The sequence below is a fragment of the Copadichromis virginalis genome, linkage group LG10, assembly GCF_057382275.1.
Source record: "Copadichromis virginalis isolate Kocher_CV1m ecotype Utaka linkage group LG10, C_Virginalis_male_GT1.1, whole genome shotgun sequence".
In the NCBI taxonomy this organism is placed as follows: Eukaryota; Metazoa; Chordata; class Actinopteri; order Cichliformes; family Cichlidae; genus Copadichromis; species Copadichromis virginalis.
Window position 1 is genome coordinate 29,563,973 of NC_140627.1, and position 23,823 is coordinate 29,587,795.

General features: G+C 41.0%; 1 protein-coding gene across 2 annotated transcripts in view; it reads right to left on the reverse strand.

Annotated features, from left to right (window-relative positions):
- The window catches only part of tmem132e (transmembrane protein 132E), a 449,450-nt gene that overhangs the window by 14,257 nt on the left and 411,370 nt on the right, over positions 1-23,823 (reverse strand). For both annotated transcript variants that reach the window (XM_085470994.1, XM_085470993.1), the window contains exon 7: positions 12,153-12,432. In XM_085470994.1, coding sequence (XP_085327120.1) covers positions 12,153-12,432 — 280 coding nt within the window. The remainder of the gene's footprint in view (positions 1-12,152; positions 12,433-23,823) is intronic.

Consider the following 23,823-nt stretch of genomic DNA (forward strand, 5'->3'; position numbering starts at 1 on the left):
TGCTGCTCCGAGAGCTGCTCTGCGTTTGAATGTGCTTCCCATACACACACAGTTTTCCCTCTATGGCGCATTCATATCACAGTAAAGTATTATAAAGTTACTAAAGTACTGGTGAATATTTTATAAAGAAACGAAAGTAATCTTTCATACCGGTAAATGCATACGGGCTAAAAATATGAGGGGGGGGAAAAATCTTCTACGCAGCTATTAAATTAAATAAATGCGCCAGAAAAGAGAGTTATGGTTTGCTGGGCACCCAGAAACATGCACACATGCAGCCACAAATACACCAATGTGCAGAACCCTAAGGCGTGATAGTAGATGGATGAATTAAAAGAAAAGAAGAAGAAAAAAACTTTTTTTTCTGGAGGAAAACTCAGTTGCATGACGGATCACTCTCTTTTTGGGAACAACAACAAAAACATTTGCATTTAGCTCGACTTGTCAAACTTTTCATTTCCACTTTTCATTTCTTCTTCCTTCGGTTTAAGAGGAGAGTAAATACAGGTGAAGGCCTGAAGTTGTTTGATGAATGCCGACAGAGCTGAAGGATGCGTCCTGAGCGAAAAGAAGTCACTTTCTGCGTAAAAACATGTCTAATCATAAATCCTGCTGAGGTCAGACAGAGTGCGACTCTGCCAGGGAAATCTGTTTACTTACAATTGATTTTCTGCTATTTCACGTTCCAGTCAGCTGTGGCTGATATTTTCAATGGCCAATTATAGTGACTAAAAAGAAACGCTAACACTGCTTAAAATCAATATTGGCAACTATGCTCCCAAAACCCCCCCACAATTCAAATAGATCACACTGTACATCGATTGTTTAAAATAAAGAATTGTAATGGCAAAAAAGGTAATCTCGTTCACGGTTATGATCCATGCTGGAAATGTATATTATGTAGCCATTTATTCCTCAGCTGTCATTTACTCAGCTTAAGAAAAATAAATCACTTGGAGCTATAAATCAGCTGCTGAAGCTTGGTATGAAGACTTGAACCTCCCACGGTTTAAGCTATTTTTGTTGCTTTATCTGGCACACATACACCCTGACAATAATCTCATAAACCCCTTTTTCTGCATTCTATACTGCCTACAGATTCTTTACCATCAATCTAATTGAGCTATCAAATCTTTTAACTTTTCAACTAAATCAAAAACACAGGAATATATATGAAATATGAAATAATAAAGGGAAAAAACCCACACTCAAACAGACAGGATCATAATTTTGCACATAAGTCACAATAAACAAAACAAAAAGTGAAATAAGATAAAATAAAATAAACGAAACCCCAAAGAATAAATATGAGCACAGAAAGAGCTGATTCATCGTTTTTCTTATGAGCATGTTTAAACTGTGGACATCTGCTCATGACTAGACTACTAGCACTTGTTCTTATGTATGATTACTGTCACAGTGCCCGCTGAGAATTCTTGCATATGTGATAATGAGATTTATGGAGCAGGCTCTTTGACTGGGGGCCAGAGAGGCACTGGTGAGAGCTGATTTATTGGTATAGTTAGTAACAGTGATCTACTCGAGGATGCATATCTAAGACACTGTCTATGGCACGATTACTCCTTTTTACTGTACATGAATCCTCCATTCTCCATCATTGCATTATGACACCGGTGCATAATCACCAGGAGGTAATGTACAGATCACAGATTTTTGGAAAATAAATAAATATGTCGGAGTGGATGGGAAAGACGGGGATTTCTGAAGCCCTTGAGCCAAACTTGGACTTGTGGATGGATGTTTTTCCGAAGGTAATGAGGATCCCATATATATCATTTATAGTCAACTTCGGACCGCAGGAACTTCTCCGTAGTTCTAGTAGCTGTGGGAGGTAGAATATTCCCTTTTCCTGCACTGCAGGGGCTTGGTACCATTACAACTCATTTATTAGGATATTTTTTTTAACCTTCTATTATAGAGCAGGCATTCTACCCCGAACCAAGACAATGAGAACTTTTGATTGGCTCAGATGTATTCAATTCAGTCTCATTTATATAAATTTGTAAGTGAAAAGCTAAACGATCAGCTAAATGACATCCTATGAGGAAGCTCTAGGTGATAGCTGTAAGGAAGATCTCCCTTTTGACAGGAAGAGACCTCTATCAGACACAGGCTAACTTTGGGGTGCAGGTGGTTGAAGGTTTAGGGGAAAGAGAAGGGAAAAGAAGAGCACAGAGACCACAAAACAACAAACAGGACAAAACACAAGCTGCATGAGAGTTAACGTTAATCTCGGGAAGTTAATAACATGCAGAAAGAAAGAAAAGAAAAGAAAAAGCATCAGGTGTGGAAAGAGCGGGGTAAAGAAGTGCTCAGTGCATCATCTTAAGTCCCCAAGCAACCTGAGCCTACAGCAGCATAGCAAAGGCTTACGGGTCATCCTGATCCAGCCCTGACTATACTTTCAAACCTTTAGTAGAGTGGGTATAGGAAGCCTTGTAGCTGGAGAATTGAAGGCTCAACCTCTATTGTACTTTTAGAAAGTCTAGGAGCCACAAATAAGCCTGCGCTTCCACAGCCAGATGACGGCAACACCTGCAAATAACGTCCAGGCGTGTTCATCACTACATAACGAGCGACACACACGCCGTTCTTCTCGTTTCATTAGATTGTTTATATTCTTTGTCAAGTATTGTGTGTCAAAAACTTTCCCCATCTAGGGAAATTAGTTCAAGCTATAAAGGATGTGGTGGGTGGCAGACGCACGTTACTCACAGTATGTGTTTCTATATAAAAAATAAATAAAAGTATATTTAAGTTTAAGTAGGTTTACAGTCTTACCGCTGATCAAAAACATCATAAACCCAGAGATTTTAGTTCTCCAGCATCAAATACGCCCTGATTTGTATTCTGTTGACGTCTGTTGTGTTCAGTTACGGCACACGGAGAGGATTCTGCTCTTAACTTTATTATGTGCAAAAATGAAACGCACTTGTTGTTTGAGAGCGGTTTAGTCAACAACATCTAAGTGTTTGTATTTAGTTATGAATGAATTTTTATCGTCTGAAGCTGAAAATAGCTCAATTGCAGGAGAGGATGGTTTTTGGTACTCAAGTTAATTGAATCTGTCAGCTTTAAATCTATAAATAATTGGCATAAACACGAGCAGCAGATTCTTCCGTCTAGTCTTTTAAAAAATTATATTGCCAGAATCCCAAGTGTCCCAGGAAAAAGACGTCTGTAATGTGTCTCAAAATAATTATCCAGAATGTCAAATGAGAAAAACTGAGGACTTCTCTAGTCAGGTTTATTATTTATTCAAGGGACAATGATGCAATCTGGTGATTTCAAAATAATGAGGGTGAGAACAGCTGAGAACTTTTGGTACTTCTGGAGGAAAATGAAGCTTCTGCTTTTGACACATTAAAAATGAAAACCCAGGAGAAAGATTTGTCCCTGGCTGTTAGCCGTTTCTGATGTTTGTCATGTATTCCTGAGTGCATTTGATTATCAAGTGCAGCAAACTGTCTCTCGTTCTCGTTCAGATTGGCTCATTTTCCTTTACCGCAGTTACTGATTTCCCATGTTTCCAACGCTGGCTGTGGAAAAGCCCCACAGAAGGCTCTGCTACATGTTACATTCGATGTGTGTGTAAACACAGAAAGAGCGCTGCTGATTGTGAAAACAAGGAGGGAAAAAAAGCTTGTTTACTGGTAGTGAAGTTCACTAGTTTGGTTTGTTGTCGTGATGACATTTTCTAATTATCACCAGAAGCACATCGAGGAGGCATGAATAGAAATCACGATCCCCCGCCAATCAACAGCTGAACGAGGGAACATGTAACACATTTTATTTTTTATGTATCAAATTTTATACAGAGTAGCAAAAAAGTCTTTACCCATTTGACATACTGGTAACATTTACATGTTTCAGATCATCAGATTTTAATATTAGACAAACGTAACCCGAGTTAATAGAAAATGCAGTTTTTAAAATGCTAATTTCATTTCTTAAGGAAAACAAGCTATTTAATATAAGAAAGTAACTGCCCTCTACACCTAATAACTGGTTGTGCCAACCTTGGCAGCAAGAACAGCAATGAAACATTTAAACTGCAATCACTCGTCTCTGCAGAATTTCTTTAATTCAGCCACATTGGAGGGTTTTGAAGAATGAACAGCCTGTTTGAGGTCACGCCAACACTTTTCAATCTGATTTAAGTCCAGACTTTGACTACGCTACTCTAAAACCTTCATTTTGTTTTGGTGAAACATTCAGAGCTGGACTTGTTTGTGTGTTTCGGATCATTGTCCTGCTCCATAATTCAAGTAAGCTTGAGCTTCAGGATATGAACTGATGGCTGGAAATTCTCATTCAGGATCTTTTGACAAAAAGCAGAATTCATGGTAATTAAGCCAAAAATCAGAATCAGTGTTTATTCTTCCAAAAAGTTCAGCTTTTGTCTTGTCAGTCTTTTTGGACAAATGTCAGTCAAGCCTTTCTATTTGTTCACCTGGAAACTCTTCCATGGATGCCAGAACCTTGATCGAGGAAAGATAGGATGTTTCAAAAAATTTGGTCAACCACAATTAATTCATAATTCAACGAAACGGGTAATTACCTGCCAGGAGGTTTGGATAGCTTTCTTTCTTCTTTGTTTCTCCCCCCCCCTTTTTTTTTTTTTACCTTATATGATGAAATCATCACTCCAAACTGTGGTTTTTCTTTCCTTGGATTATCTTTGACTAATATTAACATTTGTTCTACAGTTTAAAACATGTAAAGAAATCGGGAAGGGAGGAAATGCTTTTTCATGACCCTGTACATGTAGTTCTTGGTGACCATTGAAATAAACATTCATTTTTGCCATTCATTAACACTACAGTGAGACTATAGAACACAGTTTCAGGCCGACCGCCTATAAAATGACTGCGAGGGTGTGCAGCGAACTTGTGAGCTGGTCTTTGAAAAGGTTGCTTTGAAGACAGGAACCAGGTGTGGGAACACTGCACAATGCAACTTTGGTGCATCACGACAGCAATAAAATGGCAGTGAGATAGACTTTGTCTGCTATCAGTTTAAGGACTGACTAAGGTCGACTTACATGCAATCTGTTTGTGATCACAAATCTGTGACCATCTGCATACACTGAAAACTCACCTTAATTACTTACGGTGCTGTTGCGGCCCTATTTTTACTCCAGCATAAGCGAGCCATTGAAGGCTTAAAATAACTGCCTGATTTGTGGCAAGGACTTGGCAGCACTAAACTAAAAAAAAAAATAAAAGCCAAAAATTGCAGCCTAAAAGGCACAGCAGTAACAACTTTAACCGTAATTTATTCAGTTGTTTTAACCTGATGATAGGATTAAAGGAAGAGTTGGGACTATGTTTACTGGTTTTAAAATTTTCCATAACTCAAGCGTGAGTTCCTGACTCCAGACTAAGATAACAGAACAACCAACCTCCCCTAAACCCAAGGCTAAAAATATTTCCGATCTCCCAGTGATTTGTCAGAACACATTTGGCAGAATATGAACTGGATTCAGTGTGGCGATAACCTGAGTCGCTAGTGTAGCTCAGGGGTGGGTAAGATCTTTTTTTTTCTCTTCAGAAGGTCATACTGACTTAAAGTAAGTGAAGGGAACACAGTGGACCAGTGAATTGAAACATGACTCACACAGAGCTGAGCTGTGCTAAACTGGCAAACAATTTGCTTTACAATAGACAATCCGCAAGTCCTGAAGGCCTTCGATGATAACTTTGTTTAAAAATGTCGACTTTTTATGATCTGTAACAGGTTATAGTTGATGCGCCCCAAGACGTTAAACACCCTGTGTTGGAATCTTTTTAAATAGCGCTGTAGACCCACTGAGGTTGCTCGTGCACATATAAACTCAATATACACATAACTGTAAAGCTCCTTTTCCACCCCTCTCTGTAATAGTCGTGACTTTAAGCACCCACCATCAAGCCAAGGCAGGCAGCAATCATTTTAAATACTCTACATATGGTATGTCCTTGCCATTGTGATCAATTCTTTATATGCTTCCACAACAGAGTGAATATTTTATCCACAATTTGCATCTCCTGCCGTGGTTCATATAAAATCTAACCGATCAGGAACAAAAAAAAAAAAAGAGCCTGAGAAACTGCAGAAAATGCCAATCCTTTTCACCTCGAGAATACTTTCTCCCTTGCTGACAGTGGGCGATAATTATTGTATGAAAAGCCAGAACCTCCCACCAGAAAGTAAACAGAGCTATTTTGACTATATTTAACAAGCAGGGACAAGCATTGATTCATAGCTGCGCCGAGAAATGAATGATGATGTCTTTCATCTGCGTTTTTCTCTGCCATAGAGGACAGGTCAGCTGTGGTTATGCAGCTCATTCTGGCCCAGCTCCCAGCTGGATTTGTCATCGGTGCTGCAGGCAGGGGAAGTGAAGCAGGAAAGCAGTCACACTTTACATGTTCTTAAACTGGAAGCTGCTCTGTCGATCTGCGAGGCTTTACACTGTTTCGCTGATGCTTAGAGCAAACAGAAGATCAATGGTGAGCCCAAGCAGCAAAATGACGCTGACCAAAAAAAGCCCCCCCATACTAGTGCATATTACTTGCATCCCACCATCTTGTCCTTAATACACCTCTGCACTTTTCTCCTCAAATCGTGTGCTCAATAAATCATACTTTGGGATGTAGGATGCTACATAATATCCAGTGGGATATTTATTCATGCTAGGTGTAGTTTTTATGGGTATCCCAGTGTCAGCTGCAGCACAGACACATCTGAAAACAAGTCACCTTTCAGGCAATAAAGCATCCTCCCACCCCTCCAGAAAACTACACATCAGTCTGGAGAGAAAAGGGACCTTGAGAAAGGATTATCAATAGGCTTTTTTTTGTGAAGTGAAAGCTAAATCCTGTTTCATCAAAGGTTTCGATGCAGGGATCTGCAAGGCAATTTAAACCTCCTGGACTTCCATTATCCTTTATTACCCCAGAAGAAACCCTCGCTGGCTGAAAGTCAGAGTTGCACTGTAGAAGTACGTCTGAATCATGCAGGCTGAGCTGCAGTAGGAGCATGCCACTACCACTAATTGAGACACTATATGCACACAGTATGCATAAAAATAATTTCTGAGACTAGTGGGGAATCTTATCAAACAGAATGTGACATTATACTATGAACCCCGCATACTGAAAGCGCTTTACATTTTCTAAAAGTCAAACAGCTTTTCTTTTTTTTTCTCTCTTGCTGCCACTTGGGACCTCCAAAGAGTGAGGATGTAGTTTTATCTTTGTTTTTATAGAATATACAGAGAGCTCCAACCAGCTGGAAATTTACTGGTACTGTAAATAGAAAAAGTGAAAAAAAAAAAGTAGTATTATTTATTATTTTTCTGCAGCAAATAGATTTTCTATTTTGGAGAAGTAAACACTGCATAATTAATACACTTCCGCACATTCACAGTTCACCTCGAACCCAGTTGTTGTACCTAGCTGTTGTAGAACACATGCGAGGCGGCGATGGTTAAAAACATCACATAACTCGAATCACGAAAACTTCTGATGCGATTTAATATTCAGAGCGCGCAATAAGCTGAAGCCAGGTTTTTAGTTTTTGTGGACTCGCACGACAGGCCAATTTAGTCTGGCTGCACTCTGACTTCTCCCAGCTCTCGCCTTCATCTCGCAGACATGGGCATTTTTCATTATGCCTTCCATCGGGGTAATTAACACCGACGAGATGTTTTTCCCTCTTTATGCTTGTTTGCACAAAACATAAAGCGTTTCTCTTCCAAGAGGATGAACTGATGAAATACAAATGTAATACCTCTTCAAGCGCTGTGGAAAAAAGTTAAACATGACCTCTCTGCTTGCAACTTTCACTGTCATGTAAACTTTCGGGCAATTACACAGCTTCCCACACTCTCAGTAAGTGGGTACAACAGCTGCGGAATAAACCTCTGCTCCTCCTCGTCCTCCTCCTGCGAGGCAAGGGTTCCCTCGGCGGCTACAGAGCTTCGCAGCAGAGCGGTCTGCCCAGTGTCCCTGATAGTCACACAAGTAAAATTACCTTCTCGGGGGGCATCTTCAATTTTATTGGACGGATTAAAGCACACAGATAAGAGATGGGAGGGGGAAATGACACATGACAAATGTCCTAAGTCACAAGACGTTGCTCTTGTGCATCTCACGTCTCGGGATTGATGCTGGGACTAATAATACATTTCCGTATAATCACGCCCTCGTGAATGCATTTTCAGCAACGGGTTTGTAAGCAGGTTTGCTTTCATGTGATACGGGTGCCGATATTCCTGCATATTTCAGCAGTTCTTGAACCGTCGAACACTTTAATGCATGTTTGATCCTTTCCCCTGTGGAGCTCCGCTAAATTATTTACATCCATCTACTTTTCACTAAAGATGTGATTGCATTTGAAGACTGTGATAAACACAGAAAGATGAATTAATTGTATAGATCTGTGCAACTCCAGCTGGATTCTTTGACAATGAATGCCACCATTTGCCCAGCAAATCCATTTAATTTGTCTGTGAAACTTTTCACATTGTTAAGGTGCGCTAATATTTATATATTTTAAATACTGATTAAAATTCCTGTAGATTAGACTCAATTTTATTTCTAGTTTGCCGTCTGTCGCCGGGTGATTGCGTGTTTGCACATATTAAATGAATAATGCGCTGAATACTGTCCAAGTCTGGCTTTTGACTTTAGGAAGCAGCTATTGTTCAGTAATCCTCTGGATTAAACCCCCTCCCCAACGGCTCCCAACAGGTTTAGCGGATATTCATTGAAAGTCATCGTTTTGATTGTTGATCTCGGAACGTAAAGATAACATTTACACAAAAAACAGCATCTGTTACATTTATGGTTGAACCTCTTGAAGGGCAGGGTTTTTTTCCCTTTTCCCTGTCCTAGCAGAGACCTGTCAGATGTAACACAGAAGGGCTTAATTCATGCAATAATCAGCAACTGCCAGCACAAAAAGCCTGAAATCAAATGACTGTCTGAAATACTGCACTAAATGGTGAAGAGCTGTTTCCTCTCTTTATTCCTATTCATGAGCTGGTGAACAATTTGAATCAGCCTCATAAGGCTCAAAGATAATTTGAGCCTCTGACAGACTGAAAAATTCAGCAAGAGGACCATTGTTGAGATATATGCAGTTCATTTTCAGAAAGTCTTCTTAGTAAAACATGCTCTGATCTCTAAACTTCTTTGTAGTTTCAGTTTTGTCGGTCTGTCTTACTGAACAGCTGGTGCCCAGACATCTAATCTCTGTTTCCTCCAAGTTGCTTTAACGTTGCACTTTTCCATTAAGTTGCCTTCCACTTTGCAGTTGTTCATTAACACCTACGGGGACTGAGCTGCAGGGGCAGAAGGCGGACTCTCGAAGCAGCTGGAGTTTTAATTTTGTCTGAGTGCTTACTGATCATTTGACTTAATAATAATATTGATGAAGAGCTAACGTCCCGCTTGGAGCTTAAACTTACAGCAAAGTAAATGGGGAATAACGTCCACCCTGGTGATGTCAGAGGAGCGGCTCTAAATGTCTAAACCGGTCTTTTCCATTAGTCTTGTTGGCTTTGAAATGGTTGCTTGGAAAACAGGGACCAGGTTGCCTTTAAATCAACTTTGGTGCATCAATATGGCGAGAAAATGGAATCCGTTTGCTACTACTTCGTGAGTAAATGGGGTCAAGTCAGAATTGACTGTGATAAATCGCAGAAAATCGCTAATTTCTTGTCATCTACATGCACAGAAATGATCAGTGCTCATTGTTTATAAGGCGCAGACCTTTTAACTGTTCCTGGATCAGATCTGTGCTTGCATTCCTATTCTGCCCGCTGATCTGAGGTCAATTAAAACTGTGCTGACATTCAAAAAGATTCATAAAATCCTCCACAAACAGTGACGTCGTCACTACAGGACGGCAGTTTAACTGCAAAATGATATAGACCAGGGTTAGGCAACTCCAGGCCTCGAGTGCCGGTGTCCTGCAGGTTTTAGATGTGTCCTTCATCCAACACAGCTGATTCAAATTACGAAAGGTCCACCTCAACATGTCTTTAACTTCTTCAGAGGCCTGGTAATGACCTAATCATGTGATTCAGCTGTGTTGTCTCACGGTGAGGACACTTGCACTCGAGGCCTGGAGTTACCCACCCCTGATATAGACATTGGGCAACCTTGCTTTTATATGAGAATATAACCAGATGGGTCAAGATCTCGATTGCAGAGCAATGTGTTGCTCATCAAACCGACTCAGACTAACTTCAACATGCTGGCATTCTGTCTACATGTATAAATTAAACAGCAAACATGCATTAGTCTAAGGAGCTTGGGGAAAAAAGCGTCTAGATTTCTTTACGTTCCGAGATGCTTCTTCAGTTCTAAGAGCAATGGGTGGGGTGTCCCAGATTTTTTAAGTCCTGTGGGAGTGTCCCAAAGAGGGCCGTGGTCCTCTTACTGTTCTTCTGCCTAATCACACGTGCCAAGGTGCGAAAATGGGTGTGGGTCACAATTAAGTAAACCTAGCCCCACGCTATCATGTGATTTACTAAGCCTGCATTAGAACACTATTGTTCGGTGGCTGGTTGCCTCCCACCAGTTGGCAACCACTGTGAAGTGGTTACCTTCTAGTTGGAAGAAGGTTGCTGTCCTATTTTTATTTGCTAGTGTGACAGAACCCTGGGAAAACAATGCCTTGATTTGTCTCCATGATTCCTGGATGAATGATCACGGAATCTGGTGCCGACATGGCGGTGCCACTGTTTTTTTCCAGCGGCGACACAAATCTGACTTCTTAAAAATGTGTTAGAAATACCTGCAAACAGCATTTCCATTGGTGTCAGTAGTATTTAGTGTATACTGATGATCACAAAATACTGCCATGTGTGCTTTAAGTGCAGCTTTAGAGCTGCCAGCAAAGCTCTGACGTCTTGTTGACTTCTGGACATTTGCTGAATGATACCATCCTGGATTCAGTACTATTCTTTTTAAAACTTTCAAAATGAATGATGGCACGGTCTCTTAAAACTTAATTTATTTATTTAGTACAATTGCTTTGAGTCAATGTGGCAAGTTACATCTGGTGGTAAATTGATATATAATTATTCATACCCATCAACAGATTACAAATGATCTACTGCTCATTTAAAATGATGGAATGGCAACTCATATCTTCTCTCCCTATTTCACCACCATCAGATGCATCCATTAGGCAACTATTCTTTCCCCTGACAGGCGGAAACTGTGATCTTTCATGGTGAGCAAAACTCTCACCAACCGTTACTTCTCTCTGTCCCCATAAATGACCAGTGAAGCAATCGTAAATCACAGCCCAGGAGTAATAACTTGTGCCGCTTTCTTTATAAGGACTTCTGAACCTGTCTCGGTTGACGCATTTACATGCACTTTATGTCAAGCAGCTCTTTTGCTTGAGAGAAGCGGACATCAACAGCATCATACGCTTACAGACAGACTGACGGGCTTTTGTTTCACAATCGACAACAAGTGAAAAGGAAAAAGGGTAAAAAGTGGCACGATTGTGAAAGGGCTGGAGGCTATAAACTTCAAGGATAAATCTTGTTTATGACAACCTCAGCGTTATGTTCCATGTTATTAAACCGCAGTCAAATTTATTGCTGAGATTTAGGGAACACGGCATGATGAAAAAGAAGCAATCAAACCGACAAACAAGGGTTTTGAGGGAAGAAGTGAAAACAAAGATGAGCTGCGAAATTACCCCCGAATTGTATGCAGCAACCCACCATCACTGCTTATCGTCTGTCTTCTGGGTGTAACTATCAACCACAGCTTCTTTAGTTGTGCATGCACTGAGTTTACCTTAATAATGCGGGATTATTACAGGCATTACTGGTCTGTTTTTCCTGTTCTGATTTGGTTGGCACTGTGCAATGTTAGTAGATTAACCAGCAACGATGGCCTCAGCTATGGACATGAGGCCTAGCATTATCCTTTAATCAAAGTGCTAAGAGTCTTCAAAAGAACCGCCCTTCTGCTCGCTGGCGTAAGAGTACTGTAAAGAGTAATGTGCTTTGTTCCTCATCTTTTAAGCTAACGCATGCATCATCTGTCATTTACAAGGCTCCTAACTGTTCCCTGTTGATTAATGTGAATCTCTGGGTGTCTAAAGGAGTTTACCTTCAGCACAGTGGATCCCAGCTCCAGGCCCACCAGGACCGTCCTGTCCACCAACTCCGCAATCCTGGGATCAGCCACCTTCAGGGAGTCCTGCACCAGGTCTGTGACATCCACCTGCCAGTCGGGTCCCAGCATGGTGATAACCTGGTCAGTGCCCTCTGTGGAGGTGGTGTGGAACTGTGTGAGCACCTTGACCAGGGCCCGCTGGTACTGCAGGGTGCAGCCTCGACTCACCCGGCGATCGTCGTCTTCGTCGTCCGCGTCGCTGTCTCTAGTGCTCCTTGGAAAGAGAGGAACAAGTACAGGGTTAAACTAAAGCTGTATCGGACTGAGCAGTAGGGCTAAGAATCCAGAACACGGGACATTAGAGGGGTATAAAGTATGAGCTGAGTATGAGTATTGTCAGTCTGAGTCTTCAAACCTTCCCCACTCTTTATTCAGATCCCCATCATTTGTTACGGCAGAAACAACCGTTTTTCCTGCGGTCACAGATTAAACAAAAAAGTACAAAGAAAAATAACCCACACAATAGAAATCAAGCGGTTCGAATGACACCACAAACAATCACACACAAAAATTACAAATACACTGAATTTGTAAATGGCATGAAAGCAATATTTAAGCCCCTATAGACAATCAAGTGTACCTTCACAGGATTCCCTTTCTAAAAAAGGAAGCTGCAAACTTATTTATCAACGTTCACAGCACACAATTTATTGCTAATTGCACTAAATTCAGATTTTTGCTTTTACGCTTAATATCGTGCCCGTTATTTCTGCCTGAAGGAGACACCGCAGCACATCCAAGGAAGCATTACACATTTATTGATTCATGTCAATTTATTTGGAATTCCACAGGAAACGGTGTTAAAGCCTTACATTACCAAGCTACCAAATTCTGAATTTGCTCAGTTAACCTAGAACAAGTCACGCAACACCAAAGGTAACAAAACTTCTTGCAACTCTTCAGTTTTTGGTATCAGGTTCTTTTCTACTGTGGCTTCTGTGGCAGGACTTCCACATCGCTAAAGAATCAAGAGAACGGAGGGACGACAACATTAACTTTGGACCCTTTTCTGAACATAATGAGCACTTGGATGGAAGTCTGGCTTGGAAAGTCTTAACAGTGGTCCATTTTCATTTTGATGTTTCGAATTGGTTTGATTGTTTTTCAGTGTATTTGTGTCGATATGCTTCAATTTTGAGTTGAATAAATCTTTTTAAAGGAAACTGTTATAATTTCAGGACCATAGACAGCGCACAAGGTTTTCATTTCACTCATTATTGAAGCCTGTTTGAATTATAATGACTCTGTCTGCCATACTGCCTCCGTAATGTCTAACCTATATTTATATGCTTTTTCAATTACAATGAACGAGCTACACCTGCCCTATTAGTTGAATATCATGTCTTAGTTTGAGACCTTGGTTCTTTTGTAAATCACCCTCTCACACACTATTTTGCACGTTTTGTAAATCCAGACCTATCTGTCACTCTAGTGTCACTTTTCAACATGCAGGCTAGTCTGCAGAGTTCAGTCTGTTCTTCCTTGACTTCAGTAATTCAGGTTGAAGTGTCAAAATTTAGGCTAAGGTGGAATATGAGCATTGGTGGCCTGTGCAGGTTGTGCCCAGCCTCTAACGGCTGCGACTGGCTCCAGACCCTGAACTGAATAAATGAAAGAAGATGGATGGGTGGATGGATGGAGCCTCTTTCACACTGGGAGTAAGAAAGGGCAGAAGTTTAAGGTAGTTGTGGAGTTTGAGAATGTTATGGAAGCCCGGTACCCTTGTTCTGGCCAAATAAGCTGCCAAAAAGATGAAGAGCATCAGAAAAAAAACCCCACGAGACTAAACCATCACCAATCATAACTTGTCACTTCTTCAAACTGAGCATCTGCTCACTGCTAAGTTACGCTCAGTCCTGTGTCATGATGCTATGTCTCAATTTCTGCCTTTTGTTCTTAAGGGGTCTGCTCGTCTCATAATTTGACACAACTCCGATGACAAACTCAGCACCACTCTGTACAAATCCATCACATTATCTGTTCTGACGCAGTGGCGATGAGTAAAAAGTCCTCGGAGCCAGCAGGGAAGGAATGATAAGCACCACGGAGCAGAGTTTTGGACCGATGCCCTTTTTATTTCACAGGAGCCCTGGGAAGTGAGGTTAAGCATGCCAGGTGCATCCCCCACTGAGTGCAATCTGCTCTACAACAAGATGTATGAGTTACCCAACTTCCCACAGCAGGCTTGACAATCTGCCAGTTTACGCTTAAAAAGCACTCCTCTGCTTAATCTTTTCTCCGCCTTAACTATCTGAAGATTTAAGATTCAGGAGAGGCTTTGGCCCGTCAGCCAATGACAAAGTATATAACCTGTCCATTAATTTAAGGAATGGGTTTGATTACCAGGCTAAGCGCTTCTATCCAGAGGTCTCATAAACACTTTGAATCGACTACTTTAACATCAAAATGCATTATATTGTACCGTAACACATCTACCTCAAGACCTGTCCCACTTGCTGGGTGTGATTATTCATTCATCTCAGCGCGCTTCCTCTCCACAGCACATCACTTCAGCACTGGCAGGTTATATGATGTTTAGAAACAAAAGGGCCCCCCATTAGGCTCTCATGGGTCATTGGACATGTCTGCATGAAGTTGTTCATCCAAGCAACTATAACTTCACCTCATGAACTTCTCTTACTTTGATTAAGCTTGGGTCATGGATTTATCACTTTAGTGACTATGGTCGGTTGAATTTATGGCTTTGAAATGAATGAAAATAATAGGCGCTATCACAGTTAATGTGCCCGAGCAGCTATGAATTCTTGTACTTCACAGGTAAAAGCGACAGAAATTTCTGGAGAATGATAACATTAGTATATGTAAAACTATATGTGTACTCTCCAGGGAATTACAAAAACAGTTTAGTTTAAAGCTTAAACTATTACAAACTGCAATAATCTGGTTTCACTGTAGCCATTTCAGATTGAGCCAACTTTGTTCTGATTGGCTGGCACCCTCCTGGCGTGGGCTTGAAATGACCATATTAAGGACATCCTTCTCTGACTAACGTCATCCAAGAATAGAAAAAGCGTTTGAAAACAGCTTAAGTTTCTGCCATGTTTTCTATAAGCATCCATCAGTACAACATTAGAACAGTATGTCTACGCTCACCGGCTCATCACGTGCACGTTTTCAAAGGCTTGCTAACGTAAACATCTAATCATCCAAGCATGTTAGAACAACTTCATGCCTTTAGGCATGTAGACATTGTCAAGATGAGCTGTTGAAGTTCCAACTGTGAATCAGAACGGGGAAGAAAGGTGTGCATGATGTGCTGGTCTGAGTATTTCAGAAACTGATAATCTGTGGAGATTTTCTCACCTAACCATCTCTAGGGTTTACTGAGAATAGTTTGACAAACAGAAACTATCCAATGAGAAGCAGTTCTTTGGTCTTCCTGATGTTGGAGGAGATTGGCAGAAGAGGATTTCTGAATACACAACATTACGAACCTTCAAGCAGATGGGCTAAAGAACACAGCAGAAGATTGGAAAAATGTTGTCTGGTCTGACGACTCGATTTCAGCCAAAATCTCACAGACCATTTTAAGCGTCATGAAGAATTATTATAAATAATCGTGAAAAATGTAATTACTCTCTAAATTTACCCAAAACATTTTTAGGACAAGGTTTCATTATCAGTTGATTTCTGCGAACTTCCCAGAAATGGAAGTAGAAATAGAAAAATCCTTTATAAAACATCTTCTGTGGCTCAGAAGGAGCTTTGTGAAGCCTAAGAAAACAAGCACTGAAGATGTTCTCTTCATTAATGACATAGTCAGCAAAGTAAATGGACTTTAAGAGACGGAAGAAGGTGCTAACAAAAGGATGCTAATGGGTTACGAAAAATCCTGTGCTTTTGGAGATCGACTCATACAATCCACACAGGGTCCAAATGTGTCAGCCTTTGCTTTGCCAATTTTAAATATTCCTTTTAGTACTGTCCTTCAAGTCCCCTAAATGTATTAAAAAACAACCTTGTAAAGTTTCAGGAAAGCTAAAATCGATCAAAGCAAAGGTCTTCTGTTTTCTATCACTTTTAAAAGCAACTTCATGCAAAAAGACGCTGAACTGAAAAACTGGAACATAGAAACAATCTCAGTGCATTGGATACTGATGGTGCAGCTTCAGGACATGTAGTTTTCTGCTGCTGTTAGTCAGTAAGCGAGTTAACTCCACAGCAGACACTGAGACTCCACTCTCAGTTACTTATTCATTTAAAGGCAGAGAAAAACCCAATGAGACAATAAAACTTACTCCGTCTCTGTCAAGGAGTTTCTCAACTCTTAGGTCAGGTCAGTGAAAGTTTACCTTCCCAAGTCTGTACCTGAAAATAAGGTTGATATTTTTTCCCCCTCAGAAGAATATTGTCTGTTCTTATTAGAGTCACTGATACAATCGTACAAGCTGCAGCTTCGGTGCACACGGGCTGCTCGCCCGATTACACTTTCTTTCCTTTTTTAGAGCATGTTGCTGGATAATGCAGCCAGTGAGCAATTCTGCTGCACTGTGGCAGAGGCCCACTGCAGGCCAAGAGACCTCGCTGTGTGTGAAGGTTCAGAATGTGTCACTTTGCGGAAGCGAAGGACTCTGGGATGGAGAGACTGCAACAGAAAGGAAAATGAGAGTTAAGGAGGCGAGGGAAGGAGTGCAGGGAGGTTTAGAGGTTTGTGTAAAGGAGCGTCAGCAAGAGAAAGAGGAAAATAAGCGATAAGAGTGAGCGATAGTTGGACTGAGAGGAGTTATTGAAAAGACTAATAATAGAGATTATCATCATGATCTGGTCTTACTGTTTGAGATGCCTAACAAGCAACAGTACCGCAGCAAGCCTTTGTAAACACCATCTAATTCATTATGGCAGCATTTCATTATGAATGTAAACAAACAAGACCAAGGTCAGGACAAACAGCCTTCAACCTGATATCCTTTGTTAGCGCTGGCATTAGTCAAGAACAAGATGAGTTCTTGTAAATCCTGTTGATGTCTGTCTAGTCGCTTTCAATAAAGCCTGCTAGTTCTGCTGCAGATAGTTATTGGCACTGGTTTTGTTTTGTTTGTGGCAGGTGTCCAGGTTGCTTTATAGAAAGTCACGGTGATGTTTCAAAGTCTTGTCATTCAAGGTTAAAGCAAATCCCAAGTTTGAAATTTTGGTTTCAAGTCGGAATGCAACTGTGTGGTTTCTTCAATTTAAAATGTGGGAAAAAGCAAATAGCAACATTTCCACCATGACACAGTGTCTTCCTCTTCTTCTCCTCCTCCTTCTTTCAGCTGTGTCCTTTAGGGGTCGCCACAGCAGATAACCTGCCTCCCGATTATCTGTCTTCTATCACACCAACCCTCTGCATGTCCTCCTTCACTACATCCATGAACCTCGTCTGTGGTCTTTCTCTGTTCCATCTGCCTGGCAGCTCCATCTTCAATAACCTTTATCCAATACATTCATTGTCCCTCCTCTGCACATCCAAACCACTTCAACCTTTTCTCTCTAACGTTGTCTCTAAACAGCTCAACCTGAGCTGCCCCTCTAATGTACTCAGGTGACTGAGTACTCTTAAAGATGGTTTGTCACCCCCAATTTGAGGCATTGGTGTGGTCAAAATGCTAAAATCAATCTTGTTTTGCTTTTTTTCAGGGGTTTTTTAGGCTCAAGAGACAAATTTTTGTTAAACTATCAGCTGCGTCTTGCAAAATCATTTAGCAAACTACATCCACAGACTGTATGGATGCAATGCACCAGTGCCTCTTTTCCTCCAGTACCTACTTGGCTCAGCTCCACCTGACTCTACTTGGTTTCAGTCGTTTTCCATTACAGTAGAGTATCACCTCAATGTGGATGGAATCGTTACAGCAAAACAGCCAGAAAGTCCCGTAAAATCATTTGTATGGGACATAAACACAACACAATGTGGCGATGGTGTACCTGATGCTCGCTCAATGGCCTTGTGTCACACTCGCAGTAAAGAAGAGAGACAAAGAAAGGTTGTGGACACTCTGGACACTCACAGCGTTGGTTTTGATGCCATTTCCCTTGTTGCTGGGTTTCAAAAATCGTGCATTTGATTCTCATGAATGAGTCACTTCTATGACTCATCCAGTGACATCACTACCTGGCCAACTGGTGGGATGCAGTCTGTTTACATCACATTTTTGGCTTGACTCACCTCAGCTGGCCAATTAGGTACTAAAAGTACCTGGTAGCAGGTACTGTCACCAAATGGAAAACCCTAAAAACTAGGGGTGCAACGATATTCGTATCGATATTGAACCGTTCGATACAGTGCTTTCGGTTCGGTACGCATATGTATCGAACAATACAAAATTTGTAATTTATTTTATCAACTTTCCTTCTGACGATGCTGTCTGTGTTGAGCGCTCAGTGAATCTGCGTTCGACTACTCCGCCTAGGGCCGACAGTGCAGCCTAGGCGGAGTAGTCGAACGCAGATTCACTGAGCGCTCAACACAGACAGCATCGTCAGAAGGAAGAGCGCAGGGCAAGCTAGCGAGACAGAAGTTAAGCTCCCCTTACAACATGGACCTCCCCCATGGACCACCCTCATTCAGATCTGGCGTTTGGAATTATTTTGGTTTTCATGTGACGTATGACCCTGAAGGTAAGCGAGTCATGGACTAAAGTAAAACAGTATGTTGGATGTGCCATGCAATGCTCAATTACATGGGTGGGAACTAGTGTGTTAGCGCAGTTAGCTCGTTAACGTGTTGGCCGTCTAGCCCCATGCACGGGGCGATCGGCGGTAGCTCGTTAACGGAGATTTGCCGTGTTGTGGCGTTAAGGTCATTTCAACGAGATTAACCTGAAAGCACTAGTGGGAACACAACAAATATGACTGCACATTTACGCCGACATCATCCTAGTGCAAAGACAAGTGGAAGCAGAAAAAAAACAAGCAAGCATGCTGCTAACTTTAGCCGAGTCATTTAGACAGCTGTTAGCACATGATTCTCCTTATGCTGCTGAGAATATAGCCCAGAAGAAGCGGATAGTATAGCTTTTATTTTGGAAAGAGACATTTCTCTGTAATAAACTCTCTTTTCCAAAGATGAGTGATTCCTCAATCAGATACAGGGCTCGCAATATCGCTAGCCCGACGTCCCGGGGCTAGCGATTTTTCCAGTCGGGGTACCAAAATCTATCTCTGCCCTGCCCGTCGGGCTATTGTAGGAAAAATATATGTCAATGCTTTTGCATTCTTTCAGAAATGTAGCTGGGTAATTATGTCATTGGCATCGGTGAGCCACTGTCAATATGTGACATATTGAAGTCGTGTTTGAATTTGCGCTTGCTTTTTTGCTTTCACTTTGCAATCGCGCGAACTGTGTATAGAGAGCGACAGCACTGATCTGTGAGTGATGATAATTTGTGCACCAATTCCTCTGACATCGTCTTATTAATCGTTAGCTTACTATGCAAACATGACAAGTGAAATCTCCCGCAGCTTAAACATGTGAGAGGTTGATCGCGCAGAGAATCGCTGAGCTTATGTGAGTGCGTGTGTAAAAGCAGCAGGATTTATATTTGACTACGATGACCTGGATGACTGAGAACCTTCACAGACAGATATATATTTTAGTTCTGCTGAGCCAAATAAGACAGGTCAGGGTGAAGAAGTGACAGCCAAAGAAAAGCTTACCACAAAACGGAGAAGTTATGACAAATCAGACTATAAGGCAAAAAGAAAGTGCAGCTTTATGGTTTCATGGACAAAATAATTTCTGTGGCTGCAATATGACGAGCTAAATAACCAGGGCTGCACATAAGTGGTCCGCAGATGCGCATTCGCTGTCAAAATAAAAAACACGCACAAGGGTTAGGGTTAAATTTAAAAACTGTACTTTTGAGTTAAAATATATATTTATAATTTTAATAAATGACAAATTAAAAAGGCATGAACATTTTTTTGTATCGAAAAAATATCGAACCGAACCGAACCGTGAATTTTGTGTATCGTTGCACCCCTACTAAAAACCTAGTCGAGTAGTGGAAAAAAGGCACAAGAAACCTGCTAATTGCTGAACCGTAACACTAAATTAAAACACAAGAAAAGCCTATACATATCTAGCCATAACAGCACAAACATCGAGAGGTCCACTAGACACAAAACAGTTCCTACACGGCTCTCTTCAAGGGGAAATTAACTAAAGAGACCTCTGGAGCCAGACTGAAGTAGTTATCAGAGGAAATGCAATTTTTGGCACCTCCACATTGGCTTCATTTCTCTCAGGGCTTAAAATCTCTCGTCTACATAACCTGATGTTTTCGAAAGAGATGTTTGACATTTAACGTGAGGAATGTCTGAAACCCCCATGCGGCCGTATGTGAGCTTTCCATGTGTACAACGAGATAAACATGGGCCTTTTTTAAGGGTTTTTTAGCAGCTTTTCTAGCTTTAATCCATTATGATTCACAGATAGATGCTTCATAGACACTCTGGGATGATACATGTGAAGTACAGCATCAAGATATGCAAACACGGGCAGATATAGATGCGGTGAAGTAGCATTTCGTTTCAAGGTGTGGGTACCACGTAATTACAGCATATTTCATGATTAAATATTCAGTCATTGCTGCTGGGAGAGCTGATATGGATATGCATCAGACGACAGGAAAAAGCCCAATATGCTCCGTAGCAAACATGAAAAGATGTGTTCAATCTCAACAATAGAAATATGACTGAAAACACAGACTCCTGTGGGGAGGCCATTCTAGTGTGTATTAACAGCTTCAGCAGTCCGTATGTGGCACCATCAAGAAAGATGCAAGCCGCCTTTGTCTGCGGTTTCCTGATGTGGCACAGGACTACAGGAAAAAGTAAAGAATGAAAGTAAATCCAAATGACAGCATGCAAAAAAGGAACAGCGAAATGAATTCCTCTGGCCTAGCTGTGTGGCAATCACAGCAACCGCAAATGGCTCGCAAGGGGTCTTTGATGACTGTTTTTATGAAGTCAGAGGGGAAGTTATATGCATAGAAAATGGGCTGGAAGAATTGTAGAGATGCACGCTTAAGAGAAACCGACTGCTAAAGCCGTAGCCATTTGCTTGAACCAACTATTGCATCTATTGAAATTCACAAAGGCGATAATGGGAGTTACGTCACATAAGATTGCTGGCTCGGTGAGGCGTGCTGGACAAATGGCAAAAACGCCATTGGAACGTAACACACAACACTGATAAAAGCACAAACACAGCATTTGTACTATTATAGACTGGACCTACAACAAATAAATGAATAAATGGTGCTAAGGGGGGCATTTAAGACACATTTTGCATGTCAAAATAAGATACCTTCCATAGCACATTTGAAATATAAGGCTATGCAAGGTGTTTTTCAAGTCCTCTAAATCATCTGAAATACCTTCATTCTTCAAACAACCCCATAAGCATGCCATTTGTATTCAGCTTTGGTAGAAATGGAATTGGTCTACAGTGATGTACTCCGGCAGCAACGACAGCAGCCACCCGTGCGAGTGTTAATGCTCCCATTAAACATTTGTTGTGAAGTTGTGGGCTCGTTTGCTACTGCTTCTTGCATGATATAAGCGCTGCAATATTGTAAATGAGCCTTGGTTCCTTTACTAGGTCCGCATTCTTCACAGAGGTCTCGATTCCAAAACCCTCAATCTCCAGCTGGTGCCGTGTCAAGCGTCATATTTTTAAGGTTTGCAGGCATCAGTTTAGTTTTTCATAGCCTGCTGGATCCTTTCTGCTGACACAATTTTTGATAACACTGACACAAGGGCAATTGGCCTGAACACCCTACAATTCTTGATTGAGTGCAGGTGACCATATCACAGTACTTTAGTCACAGGTATTTGGAGGAAAAGTACACAGGTGTGAAGGAGTTTCTTGGAAATATAATAACAACTGTTTAACTCTAACCATCATTTTGGGCCATGAGTAGAAGCCCAAATGACTCCCACAGACTGTCCAAAAACATCATTATCTACCTGGAAGTACAAGAAATATTTGGAGCAAAAAATGTTTCTGTGTTCTTAACTCAAAGACAAATTAAGCCTTTGTCTCGGACCTGTTGTGAAAAATGGGTTCAGATGGGTCTGACACCTAATTGGGCCAAAACAGGCAACTACCCGTAAAATAACAGCATAACAGAAATGGAGGCTGGACAGCTTTTTAGTTTCTAATGTGTGAGACTGCAGGGTACCATGCACTTTGGATAATGAGTCTTCATGTAATCATGTACAAAAATAAGATATTTTCAAAATAGATTTTTCTCCACTGAATATTTTCCTGCTCTATTCTTTTTTTTTTTTTTTCCATAGGGTTTAGTTTAGAACAGAAAAGACAGCAACGAGGTGTTAAATTACTCCCTTCAAACATACTATTATATGTAACGTTCAATTCTTCACAGCTTGCGTCAATGCAGAAAAAACTTTAAACCAAAGGAAAACTGCTGTTATCCACATCTTAGATCTTATTTTTGTGGACACCATTATACATTTTCCAGACTCTTTGTACTGTAAACGCTCATAGCAATTAAACAGATTAAGTACAAGTTAATCTATTTAACCTAATCCATTTAATTAAACGTCCATACTATAGATTGCACTAGCCGCTGTAGCACTCAGATCTGGCACATCAGAGAAATTGTGGTTTTGCAGTAGCAAATTATAGACGTTAACATGCATTTATTCTCGTGCTTACCCTGTCTTACTGAGTTGTGGTGTTTTTGTTCCATTATGTTCACAGTTCAGTTGAGCAGTTTGTGTTTAATTTACCTTCATGTGAAAGAGCATGAGCGGTGGTGGCTGCTGTTGTAGTATAAAGAGTGCAGTGAAAGTTTCAGCTGTAATGTTTATGCATCATGACATAATAAAAAAAATCCTCTGGTCCTTAGCAGGTCTTTAAATGATTTAGATAAACTTCACATCATATTTTGTTGTGCCACTACCATCACCCTTACAGCTTCTATAGGAATTAAAATTTGAAGTAACAGCTTGATTAGCTGTTGTTTCAGCAAGTGAAAGCACCTCAAAGTTTGTGCACTTTGGTCTTGAGGATTCAGATGTGTGTTAAACACTATCCCACAACTTCCCAAGAGTGGCTCCCAGAAACCTTACCCCAAGGTTAGACCATGCAATCAGACTCTACAGGCCTCATTCAGCATGTTAAATTTTAAAGTTTTAAACGGTAAAATTAGAAAAAGACCGAACAAGCATGATTTCTATCATGTCCTAAAATGACACTTTCTTTTTTTTATACAACTATACAGAAGAAACAACAATGTGCTTCTCATTGGAAAAGAGCAAAATCTTTGAAGCCTGTCTGGCTGAAGTTTCATAAAGGGAACGACAAAACCCTGAAATACACTCGTCACGGCTATGATTTGTTCTGGGTCTGCAGTGGCGGCAGGAGATGATCGCATCCATTCAAAACAGAGGTTGAGTCTCCACCAGATGTACCACAACACATCCCAGAAGTGGATCTCTGTGCACCTTAAAATAGCAACGGGTCTAATTTTCACAAAAGCTGCACAGAGCAGGTAAAGAAGGCCCTTTTCAAAGCACACTCTACTTCTGATATGCTACCGGTGTAATTTGAAACCACACAAAGGATGCAGGAAAA